Raw genomic sequence first — 13,452 nt, forward strand, 5'->3', positions numbered from 1 at the left:
AGTTCATTTTGGAGCGACTGTTTTTAAATTAAATGACATTTTAGGAGATAACCCTCATCCAAATATTTTTACTTTTTTAAAAGATATTCAAATTTTACATCATATTTAATTGTATCTACTTAAAATGTTTTAATTTTTAACACGAAAGCCATTTTTAACAAATGTTTGGCGCAGAATGATCAGATCTGGTCCTTGCGCCATAAAACCCAATTAACCAACTAATCCAACAGAGTAGGCGCCCACAGACATGGCCGCCACTCTCGCCGTTGTTCCAACAGAGTAGGCGCCCACAGACATGCCCGCCACTCTCGCCGTTGTTCCAACAGAGTAGGCGCCCACAGACATGCCCGCCACTCTCGCCGTAGATCCAACATAGTAGGCGCCCACAGACATGCCCGCCACTCTCGCCGTTGTTCCAACATAGTAGGCGCCCACAGACATGCCCGCCACTCTCGCCATTGTTCCAACAGAGTAAGCGCCCACAGACATGCCCGCCACTCTCGCCGTTGTTCCAACAGCGTAGGCGCTCAGAGACATGCCCGCCACTCTCGCCGTAGTTCCAACATAGTAGGCGCCCACAGACATGCCCGCCACTCTCGCCGTAGTTCCAACATAGTAGGCGCCCACAGACATGCCCGCCACTCTCGCCGTTGTTCCAACAGAGTAGGCGCCCACAGACGTGCCCGCCACTCTCACCGTTGTTCCAACCGAGTAGGCGCCCACAGACATGCCCGCCACTCTCGCCGTTGTTCCAACAGAGTAGGCGCCCACAGACATGCCCGCCACTCTTGATGTTGTTGAACATAGTAATACGAGTAGCATTCATAGATTTATAAGAGGTTGATGGTTTTTGAATTGAAATGTTGTCTAATCTCGGCATTGCTCCGAATGAGTAGCCTTATCGATTTTATAAGGTAATGTTTGACTTGTTTGCTACTCTCGTTTTTGCTCCCATAGAGTAGCACGAGTAGCATTCATCGATTTATAAGAGGTAGATGTTTGTTGAATTGACATGTCCGCTACTCTCGATGTTGCTTCAATAGAATAGCTCTCATCTGTATATATGAGGTTGATTATTGTTGAATTCACATGTCAGCTACTCTCGTTGTTACTTCAATACAGTAGCACGAGCAGCAGTCATCGAGTTATAAGAGGGTGATTGGTTGTTATATTGGCACGACCGCTACTCGTCGTTTTTCCTGGAAATTAAGTGCTCATTGATTTAATGGGAGATTGATGGTTGTTCAATTGGCGTATCCGCTACTTGTCGTTGTTCCAATATAGTTAGTAGTCATTGATTTAATAGCAGATTGATGGTTGTTGAATTGGCGTATCCACTACTCGTCGTTGTTCCAATACAGTTAGTACTCATCGCGTTAATAAAAGTTTGGTAGTTGTTGAATTGGCATATCCGCTACTCTTGTCATTGTTCCATTATAGTAAGTGTTCATCCCTCTAATGATATTGGTTGTTGTTGAATTGGCATTTCCGCTGCTCTCGTCGTTTTTCCAGTAGTGGAAGCTATCATCACTCTAATGAGAGAATTTGGTGTTTGGTGAATTGATATGTCCGCTACTCTCCTGATTGTTCCTGTAATCTTTCGTCGTTTTAATGAGGGAGAGATGGTTGTTGAATTGGCGTGTGAGTTAGTCAAGCCGTTGTGCTAATAGAGTAAGCGCTCATCTAATTAATGAGATATAGATGGTTATTGATTTGGCGTGTCCGCTACTCTCGCATTTGTTCCAACAGAGTAATCGCTCATCCATCTAAGGACGAATTGATGGTTGTTGAATTGGCATGTCCGCTACTCTCGTCGTTGTTCCAACAGAGTAAGCACTCATCGATCTAAGGACGAATTGATGGTTGTTGAATTGGCATGTCCGCTACTCTCGTCGTTGTTCCAACAGAGTAAGCACTCATCGATCTAAGGACGAATTGATGGTTGTTGAATTGGCATGTCCGCTACTCTCGCCCTTGTTCCAACAGAGTAAGCGCTCATCGATCTAATGAGAGATTGATGGTTGTTGATTTGGCATGTCCGCTACTCTCGTCGTTGTTCCAAAAGAGTAAGCGCTCATCGATTTAAGGACGAATTGATGGTTGTTGAATTGGCATGTCCGCTACTCTCGTCGTTGTTCCAACAGAGTAAGCGCTCATCGATCTAATGAGAGATTGATGGTTGTTGATTTGGCATGTCCGCTACTCTCGTCGTTGTTCCAACAGAGTAAGCGCTCATCGATCTAATGAGAGATTGATGGTTGTTGAATTGGCATGTCCGCTACTCTCGTCTTTGTTCCAACAGAGTAAGCGCTCATCGATCTAATGAGAGATTGATGGTTGTTGATTTGGCATGTCCGCTACTCTCGTCGTTGTTCCAAAAGAGTAAGCGCTCATCGATTTAAGGACGAATTGATGGTTGTTGAATTGGCATGTCCGCTACTCTCGTCGTTGTTCCAACAGAGTAAGCGCTCATCGATCTAATGAGAGATTGATGGTTGTTGATTTGGCATGTCCGCTACTCTCGTCGTTGTTCCAACAGAGTAAGCGCTCATCGATCTAATGAGAGATTGATGGTTGTTGATTTGGCATGTCCGCTACTCCCGTCGTTGTTCCAAGAGAGTAAGCGCTCATCGATCTAACGAGAGATTGATGCTTGTTGATTTGGCATGTCCGCTACTCCCGTCGTTGTTCCAACAGAGTAAGCCCCTCAGGGGCTCACCTACTATAGGTGAGTACGGGTGTCCCAATCCCGAGGTACCCAGGGATCTATACTCCCTTTATGTTTATACTCCTCTACGCCTTCTGCTGTCTACTATATCTTTTCCTTCCCTCGACGGCAAGCGAGGGAGCTCTCCATGAGAAGCTGTCGCCACTCTGTTTGCTTCTTGCTTCTCATGGACAGCCAAAACCCCACGTGTTGGCCGTGCGTGGCAACCCATTTGAAAGACGGGTGGTGTACTGTGGTCCCCTGTGCATCAATCGGCTGGTCGCTAGCCACCTAAGTGGTTAGTTTGCTAGGGATCAAGCGAAGGGGTTACTCCTTGGGCTTGGCGTTAAGGGTGGTCACTGTCCCCGGGGGTAACTCCCAGCGTATAGGTTTCCGATTAGCACCAAGGTAAGTGCCGAGGCTGGGAATGGCCAGAGCCGGTGGCTGCCTTCCCTTGTTGGGCTCCGTGGTGGGCGGTGCCGTCGGGCCCGAATCATTCTCAATATCGTATGGGCTCCTCCAAACGTGGTCCCTTCAGTGGGCGTCGCATTGTACCAATTAACTCTAATTATGAGAACCATTTTGACAGTTTTTTCGTAATCAAACGTGTTTCAGATAAAAATGAAACTTTTTCAAGCGTGTCACCATTTTTAGTTCAAAAGGCCGTAGCTGCAACTGTTGGAGAAGTTACATCTATCCGGAAAATGCGCTCTGGTGACTTGTTAGTAGAGGTGAATTCTCGAAAGCAAGCCCAGCAGCTACAGAAACTGAAGGCATTAGCAACAATAGCCATCACAGTCAGTCCTCACCAATCTCTGAATACCTCTAAAGGTGTTATTACCTGCGGAGAACTGTTAAATGTCCCATTAGAAATTATTAAAAAAGAAATGAAACCACAAGGAGTAATAGATGTTCGGCGTATAAATATAAAGAAAGATGGACAACTTATGGAAACCAAACATCATATTTTAACATTTCAAACACCAAATTTACCCGAGTTCGCTTATGCAGGATACATTAGATTACCAGTCCGTCCGTATATTCCAAACCCTCTTAGATGTTTTCAGTGCCAGCGCTTTGGCCACTCAAAGCTGAATTGCCGCGGGTCACTCACTTGTGCCCGATGTGCTAGTAAAGGGCATGATAGCCAGCAGTGTTCCGCACAAGAAAAGTGCGTGAACTGCGATGGCGACCACCCGTCGTATTCTCGATTCTGCCCACGCTGGAACCTGGAAAAACAGATCACAACAGTTAAAATAAAAGAAGGCATATCATACATTGAAGCCAGGCGTAAAGTGCAAACACAAACTCCTACCCCTGGCATAAGTTATTCTTCAGCAGTTAAAACATCATTTTGCGAGAACTGCTCTTGTAAAAATTGTAAAAACCTTGCCACAAAACCTAGAAATCCCAGGAAAAATTCCGATTCCGATACAGACCATTCTACAAGTGCACCTGAAACATCTCAAGTTGGCAAACTAAATCCAAAAGCTAAACGAAAATCTCAAAATTCACTGAAACTGCAGCTTGCAAAACGCGGCCTTTCGCATAAGGACCTCACTCTGAAATTAAAAAAGTCCAAATCAAAAAATTCCGTCGCCTTAGGGTTAGCGACGCAGGGTGTGGTCCATAAGGACTTGACATCTATCTTCGGTGATATTCCCCATAATAACCCTGATATAAAATTACACCCATCTGAGGATGATGATGACTTGGAGATGAGTTGCGAAATTCAGGCAACTCCAACCACTGCCTCTTCTGGTTCCTCTTCAAAAAGACTCTCTTAATGGGTACCTTCCTGTCTTGGAATTGTCGCGGCATTCGTTCCAAACTTAATGACATCAAGACCATTTTCAATACATTTCATCCCATCTGTTTTGGGGTTCAAGAAACGTTCTTGACACCCAATATTCCCATAAAATTGCGTGGCTATAACTGTACTAGGAAAGATGCAGACACAGGGCCTCGAACTTCTGGTGGTGTCTGTATCTTTACATCCAATTTATATCCCAGTACATCTCTTACTTTACACACATCTCTACAGGCTGTGGCTGTGCAGGTTCACACAAGAACATTGGTCACAGTCTGTTGTGTTTATTTACCGCCACATGATGTCATTTGTCAGCAAGATCTCAACAACTTAGTGGACCAGCTTCCTTCACCTTTCATCTTACTTGGCGATTTCAATGGCCATAGTACTTTGTGGGGTTCAGATAATACAAACACTCGTGGTCAGCAGATAGAACAATTTATTTCCAACAACTCGCTCTGCTTGCTCAATAATAATGAGAAAACATATTTTCATGAACCCACACGTACATTCCACAGCCTTGATCTGGCCATATGTTCTCCAGAACTCCTGCCGTTTTTGGCCTTTGAAGTAAGTACTAATTTGTACAATAGTGACCATTTTCCTATTGTCGTCTGCCATGCTGATAGCGGCGGTGCGACTCTTTGTCCTCCGCGTTTCTTATTCCAGCGGGCAGACTGGACTGCTTTCTCTCAAATGGCAGCTATAACGGAGACGATGGTCAATACATCAGACATCTCGGAAGCAGTTCAAAATGTCGTTGATAGTATAATATGTGCCGCAACTTCCACTATTCCTAAGAGTTCACCACGTCTAAGAAAATTTCGAAAACCATGGTGGAACAAAGCCTGTCAGGATAGTTACAAGAATCAAAAAAGACTCTGGAACATCTTTCGAAGGTACCCAACAACTGAGAACTTTGTCGCTTTTAAAAGAGCCAAAGCGCTAGCTCGTCGCACTCGGCGTCGTAGCCAAAGAGACTCATGGGTTAATTTTGTATCATCCATTACATGCAGGACGTCCAGTAAACTTCTGTGGAAAAAGGTAAAGGCTGCTAATGGGATCTATCGTGAAGCTTCGATTCCTGTATTAAAAACAGGAAATGTGATGCATTCCGACCCCATTGATGTAGCTAATATTCTTGGCCAAGCGTTCGCACGTGTTTCTGCAGCAGATTCTTATACTCCTGATTTTCTGGCAATTAAGAATCGCTCAGAACGGTTGCGGCTGCTTTTTAATACTCAAAGTGCCTTTCCTTATAACTCTGAATTCAGAATGTATGAACTGGAATTGGCCTTGTCTCATGTCCATGATACGAGCCCTGGACCAGATGGAATCACGTATAACATGCTTCGCCATTTGAATACTACTTCCCTGTCCAATCTGTTAATGCTTTTCAACAGAATTTGGACTGAACAGAAGTACCCTTCACAATGGCGAGAAGCTATTGTGATTCCAATCTTAAAACCTGGTAAAGAGACATCGAACCCTCTGAATTACAGGCCGATTGCGTTGACAAATTGCCTTTGCAAGACCTTCGAGCGCATGGTCAATGCTCGTTTAATGTTCGAATTGGAAAAACAAGGATGCATCTCCCCGTTGCAGAGTGGTTTCCGTAGAGGTCGGTCTACTTTTGACAACCTCGTTTTGCTGGAAACCGAAATACGCAACGCATTTGTCAGGAGGAATCACCTTGTCTCAATATTCTTCGATATCGAAAAAGCGTATGACCGTGCATGGCGCTATGGTATACTTTCCACCCTTTTTAACTTTGGGTTTAGAGGAAATTTGCCCGTATTTTTGGAAAACTTTTTATCCCATAGAACGTTTCGAGTTAGGGTTGCTAATTTTTACTCTGATTCTTTTATCCAATCTGAGGGAGTTCCTCAAGGAAGCGTCCTCAGTGTGACACTTTTTATAGTTCATCTGAGCCAAGTTTTATCGATTTTATCGCCATCTGTTAATGGAACACTTTATGTAGACGATTTGCAGATCTCCTGCCAAGGTAGTAATATGAATCTAATTGAACGACAACTACAAAATGCAGTAAACAGTGTGGTGGCTTGGTGCAATAACAACGGCCACAGAATCTCTCCTGAGAAGAGTCAGTGCATCCATTTCTGCAGAAAGAGAAATGTACATTTGGACCCCGCTATATACATTGGACGTACAACTATTCCAGTTGTGAATGAGACCCGATTTTTGGGAGTTATCTTTGATCGGAAATTGACCTTCTTACCACACATCCTATACCTTCGGACGCGGTGTGAGAAAATATTAAATATCTTAAAGGTGCTTTCCAGAACATCTTGGGGTGCCGATCGTGCTTCCCTACTGCGAATTTATGAAGCAGTCATCCTTTCCCGTATCGACTATGGGTGTATGGTGTATGGGTCGGCCCGATCTTCTGTTTTGCGGCGGTTGGACGCCGTGCACCATTCAGCTTTACGGATCTGTTCTGGTGCATTTCGCACGTCTCCTGTAGAGAGTTTGCATGTTATTTGTAACCAACTACCTCTATGCTTAAGGCGCCAAAAAATATCTGCCTTGTATTATTTCCGATCAAAATCTGTTCCAAGACACCCTATAAGTCAAATAACACTACCGCTTAGCCTCGGCAGACTTTATGATGCTCGGCCCTTTCATATTATGCCTTTCTGTGAGAGAGTAAAAAAGTTCTTACAAGACTTCGACTTTGATAATGTTGGTATCAAATCTATTGATTATTGCTTCCCTCCTTGGGATATACCACAAATTACTTATTTGAATCCCTTTACAGGATTTGACAAGTCATTAACTGCTCCTATTATTTTTCAGCAACTCTTTCTATATCATCGCTATCGGTATTCTTCTTTCGTTCCAATTTATACAGATGGTTCAAAATCCGATGGACATGTTGGTTGTGGCATAATACTTTCATCCGATACATTTAATTACCGTCTGCATAACTTTTCCTCGGTATTTACTGCTGAGCTATTAGCAATACTCTGTGCTTTAAAGAAAATTTTGCATTCTTCTCAAAGAAAATTTATGATTTATACCGATAGCATGAGTGCACTAGAAACGCTTTCTCACTACCACAATCGAATACATCCCATTGCTATCCGTATTCTATACACTTTACGTCTCTTGCAGAATGAGGGCTTCCAAATTAATTTTTGTTGGATTCCGAGTCATGTGGGCATCGCTGGCAATGAAAAGGCGGACACTGCTGCAAAATCGGCATCGGTTACCTTGAACCAAGGACTTCCGTACACTGATGTGAAGAAGTCCTTCAATAGTCGTATTTTTATAATTTGGCAAAACCAATGGGATTTGCAGTCCCATAACAAATTGCATGACGTGAAATCCAACATTGGATTATGGCCTGTTCTACCTATACGAGAGGAAGATGTCAAATTGAACCGCCTCCGTATAGGACATACTCGCTTCACGCACAAGCATCTCATTTTTGGTGAAAGGGTGCCAGTGTGCCAAACATGTCAAGCTGATTTTACCATCAAGCACATTTTAATTGAATGCCCATGTTTTAACTCGTATCGATTACACTACTTTAAGTCATTATCATTAACCCTACAGGAATTGGTGGGTGAAAAACATCACCCAAACCTTTTTAAATTTTTAAGAACCATTGGATTTTATATTCGCATCTAACACTTTTTATTGATTTATCGTCTTTTATTTATTAAATTTGTTTCAACACCTTTTATGTGAAAATCTATTCTCAAACTTTCATTTGGAATTTTTACTCTTTGAATGTGTTTTATATCATCCGAATTTGCGTATTTTACTTTATATTAGACTTTATGATGTTTGGTTCTTTTTAATCTAGTAGCATTTCATACCATGTGCTTGGCGCAGCTTGGCCAAAAATGGCTCTTGCGCCAAAAAAATCCAAACAACCAACCAACCAACCAGCCCAGGGCCAGATGGAATCACATATAATATGCTCCGCCATCTGAATACCACTTCCCTTTCGAATCTGTTATTACTATTTAACAGAATATGGATTGAAAAGAAGTACCCTTCACAATGGCGTGAAGCTATTGTGATCCCAATCTTAAAGCCTGATAAGGAACCATCAAATCCTATGAACTACAGACCAATTGCTCTGACGAGCTGCCTTTCTAAGACCTTAGAGCGCATGGTCAATACACGCCTTGTATATGAACTGGAGAAACAAGGATGCATCTCCCCGTTGCAGAGTGGTTTCCGTAGAGGTCGATCTACATTTGATAACCTCGTTTTTCTGGAAACCCAGATACGCAACACATTTGTTAGGAGGAACCACCTTGTCTCCATATTTTTTGATATTGAGAAGGCATACGACCGAGCATGGCGCTATGGCATACTTTCGACACTTTTTAAATTTGGTTTTAGGGGAAATCTTCCCATATTCTTGCAGAACTTTTTATCACATCGGACTTTCAGAGTACGTGTAGGCAACTTTTATTCTGATTGTTTTATTCAAGCTGAGGGAGTTCCGCAGGGAAGTGTCCTCAGTGTTGCACTTTTTGTTGTTCATATTAGCCAAGTTTTATCTGTTTTACCTTCATCTATTCAGGGATCACTTTATGTTGACGATTTGCAGATCTCATGTCAAGGGAGCAATATGAATTTAATCGAGAGACAATTGCAAAATGCAGTAAATAAGGTAGTGGCTTGGTGCGATAACAACGGGCATACTATCTCTACGGAGAAGAGCCGATGCGTCCATTTCTGCAGGAAAAGAAATATCCATTTAGATCCTGTCATTCAAATACGAAATACACCCATCTCAGTTGTGGATGAAATACGATTTCTGGGAGTGATTTTTGATCGGAAACTCTCCTTTCTTCCACATATCTCAAACCTTCGGAAGAAATGCGAGAAATCTTTAAATATTTTAAAGGTTCTCTCCAAAACATCTTGGGGGGGCCGATCGGACATCTCTGCTCCATATTTACGAAGCCGTTATCCTCTCTCGCATGGATTACGGATGTATGGTGTATGGTTCCGCACGTGCTTCTATACTGCGACGCTTGGATACCATTCACCATTCTGCCTTAAGGATTTGTTCCGGAGCATTTCGTACCTCTCCCGTTGAGAGCCTCTATTCTATTTGCAACCAGCTACCTCTTGATTTAAGACGTAAAAAATTGTCTGCCTGTTATTATTTCCGTACAAAATCTGTGCCCAGTCATCCCATTTCTAATATAACACTACCAGTTAGTCTTCGCAGACTTTATGAGGCCCGTCCCTCTCACATTCTTCCATTTAGTGAGAGAGCAAAAGTACTTTTGCATGACTCGGGCCTTTCAAATGTTACAATTAAGACTGTAGATTTATTTTGCTTCCCTCCCTGGGATATACCACAATTTTCATACATGAATCCCTTCTCAGGATTTAATAAATCGTCAAATGATCCAATTATTTTCAAATGCCTGTTTTTGCATCATCGCTGTCGGTATTCCTCTTTTATACCGATTTTTACAGATGGCTCAAAATCAGATGGCCATGTTGGATGTGGCATAATTCTTCCTTCTGATACACTGAACTATCGTTTACATAATTGCTGTTCTGTATTTACTGCTGAGTTGATGGCAATTTTCTGTGCTCTGGGAAAAATTTCGCCGTCCTCTCAGCGTAACTTTATTATTTATACCGATAGTTTGAGTGCTCTGGAGACACTCTCGCACTATAGCAATCGGATGCATCCAATTGCTATTAGAATCCTATTTACTTGGCGTCTCCTACAAAATGAAGGCTTTCATATCCTTTTTTGTTGGATCCCGAGTCACGTAGGCATTTCTGGGAATGAAGAAGCTGATTCAGCGGCAAAATCTGCCGACTGCATTTTGTCCCATAAACTTCCGTATTGCGACATTAAAAGATTTTTCATTAAACATATTTATTCAACATGGCAATTAACATGGGATTTGAAGACGGAGAATAAACTTCATTCCGTCAAGCCTACAGTTGATTTATGGCCTGTTCACCCTATACGGGAGGTTGATGTGAAATTGACTCGCCTCCGTATAGGACACACCCGTTTTACACATCGTCATCTCATCTTAGGTGAAAGGGTGCCAATTTGCCCCACTTGTCATATTGCTTTTAGTGTGAACCATATTTTAATTGAATGTCCCGATTTTAATGTTCATCGTCGTAACTTTTTCTACTCGTCTTATTTTACCTTGCAAGACCTAGTGGGTGAAAAATACCACCCAAATATTTTTAAATTTTTAAGAGCGATTGGTTTCATCAACTATATATAACATCTATTTCATCTGTTTGTTCTTCCTTTTATGTTAAATGTATTTTTTATATGATTATTTTACATTTACGTTAATCATTGTCCTACGTTGAGACAGTTTAATATTTGTATCGACGCATTTTACGTGGTTTTTAATACTTTTACTTGTTATTAAAATGTGTTGTTTTAAATGTCTGATCTGATTTTACCGTGTGCTTGGCGCAGTATAGCCAAATATGGCTCTTGCGCCAATAAAACATATACAACAACAACAACAACAACAACAAATCCAACAGAGTAAGCGCTCATCGATCTAATGACCCCTCAGGGGCTCACCTACTATAGGTGAGTACGGGTGTCCCAATCCTGAGGTTCCCAGGGATCTTTACTCCCTTTCTGTTCGCACTCCTCTAAGCCTTCTACTTTCTGCTGTGTTTTTCCTTCCCTCGACGGCAAGCGAGGGAGCTCGCCATGAGAAGCTGTTGCCTCTCTGTTTGCTTCTTGCTTCTCATGGACAGCCAAAAACCCCACGTGTTGGCCGTGCGTGGCAACCCATTAGACGGGCGGTACACTGTGGTCCCCGGTGTATCAATCGGCCGGTATCCTAATCATTTGGTTCCCCTCAGGGGCTCACCTACTATAGGTGGGTACGGGTGTCCCAATCCCGAGGTACCCAGGGATCTTTACTCCCTTTATGTTTCCACTCCCCTACGCCTTCTGCTATCTGCTTTTTTTCCTTCCCTCGACGGCAAGCGAGGGAGCTCTCCATGAGAAGCTGTCGCCGCTCTGTTTGCTTCTTGCTTCTCATGGACAGCCAATGTCCCACGTGTTGGCCGTGCGTGGCGACCCATTAGAAAGACGGGTGGTGTACTGTGGTCCCCTGTGCATCAATCGGCTGGTACCTAGTCACCTGAGTGGCTAGTCTGCTAGGGATCAAGCAAAGGGGTTACTCCTTGGGCTTGGCGTTAAGGGTGGTCACTGTCCCCGGGGGTAACTCCGAGCGTATAGGTTCCGGCTAGCACCAAGGTAAGCGCCGAGGCTGGGAATGGCCAGAGCCGGTGGCTGCCTTCCCTTGTTGGGCTCCGTGGTGGGCGGTGCCGTCGGGCCCGAATCATCTTTAATATCGTATGGGCTCCTCACGAAAATCTCCCTTCAGTGGGCGACAGAAAACAATTAAATTTATACCTAGTCAGCAAAACTTTGACACATATTTTATAATTAAAAGAGTATCGGAAAAAAATGAATCATTTAACTCGGTTTCTCCCTTCCTCGTTCAAAAGGCGATATCAGCAACGATCGGTGAAGTTTTATGTATTCGCAAAATGCGTTCTGGAGACTTGCTTGTGGAAGTTGCTTCTAAGAAACAAGCCCAACAAATCATCAAGTTAAAAGCACTAGCAACAATTCCTATCACTGTTCAACCCCATGTGTCGTTAAATTACTCTAAAGGTGTAATTACCTGTGGGGAATTGTTTAACGTACCGCTAGAGGAAATAACACATGAATTACGGAGTCAAGGAGTAACGCATGTACGCCGCATAACTATCCGGCGGGATGGACAACTCCTTGATACCAAGCATCTTATTTTAACTTTTCACTCTCCTAAATTGCCGGAGTTTATCTACGCTGGGTACATTAAATTACCAGTTAGGCACTATATTCCAAATCCACTCAGGTGTTTTCAGTGTCAACGTTTCGGCCACTCGAAAGCTAACTGCCGCGGGACTGTCACATGCGCCCGCTGTGCTGAGAAAGGCCACGAGAACCAGCAGTGTACTGCACAGGAAAAGTGCGTGAACTGCGATGGCGCACACTCATCCTTTTCGAGAGAATGCAAAAGGTGGGTTCTGGAGAAACAGATCACTGAACTAAAAGTAAAAGAAGGCATTCCGTATCCCGAAGCAAGACGAAAGATCTTAGTTCAAACGCCAACTCAAAGCTTAAGTTATGCCGCAGCTTTGCAAAAACCCTTCTGTACGAACTGTTCGTGTTCAAATTGCGTTAAACATAAAACGCAAATGAAACCCCAAGACAAACCATTAGATTCAGACACTGAACAATCTACAGCTAGTGCTCCTGAAACTTCAAAACCAGAAACAAATAAACAAAAGACTAAATCAAATAAAACTTTGAAATTGAAGCTTGCAAAACGTGGTCTTACAACAAAAGATCTCCCTGTGAAATTGAAAAAATCGGCATCCAAAAACTCCGTTGCTTTAGGGCTAGCGACGAAGGGAATTGTCCATAAGGATCTGGCGTCCATCTTTGGTGGCGCTAGCCATAGCCCAGATATTAAATTGCATCCTTCAGAGGATGAATCGGAGCTGGAAATGAGTTGCGAAGACCTGGCAACTCCAACAACTGCATCAGTTCATTCCCCTTCAAAAAAAATCAATTAATGGGTACTTTCATCTCTTGGAATTGTCGCGGCATTCGCTTGAAACTTCCTGACATAAAGTCCATTGTTAACAAATTTCATCCTGCTTGCATTGGTGTTCAAGAAACCCTTTTGACACCAAACATTCCCATCAAATTACGCGGATATAGCTGTGTTCGGAAAGATGCAGGCATAGGATCTCATGTTTCTGGAGGTGTCTGCATCTTCACATCAAACCTTTATCCGAGCACACCTCTCAATTTGCATACCACTCTTCAGGCTGTGGCTGTGCAGGTCCATATACGATCTTTGGTCACAGTCTG

At 43.1% G+C, this 13,452-nt stretch overlaps 2 protein-coding genes across 2 annotated transcripts; both read left to right on the plus strand.

The window, feature by feature from the left end:
* Positions 1-775: 775 nt before the first annotated feature.
* On the plus strand, positions 776-4,494 carry LOC129968368 (uncharacterized). Its single transcript, XM_056082225.1, has 3 exons — positions 776-806; positions 3,323-3,838; positions 3,992-4,494. Exons 1-3 carry the CDS (start codon positions 776-778, stop codon positions 4,492-4,494), a joined length of 1,050 nt encoding a protein of 349 aa, XP_055938200.1.
* A 7,580-nt stretch (positions 4,495-12,074) lies between these two features.
* LOC129968369 (uncharacterized) lies at positions 12,075-13,151 on the plus strand. Its single transcript, XM_056082226.1, has one exon. The coding sequence runs from the start codon at positions 12,075-12,077 to the stop codon at positions 13,149-13,151; it is 1,077 nt and encodes a 358-aa protein (XP_055938201.1).
* Positions 13,152-13,452: the final 301 nt, after the last annotated feature.

The sequence above is a fragment of the Argiope bruennichi genome, chromosome 5, assembly GCF_947563725.1.
Source record: "Argiope bruennichi chromosome 5, qqArgBrue1.1, whole genome shotgun sequence".
In the NCBI taxonomy this organism is placed as follows: domain Eukaryota; kingdom Metazoa; phylum Arthropoda; class Arachnida; order Araneae; family Araneidae; genus Argiope; species Argiope bruennichi.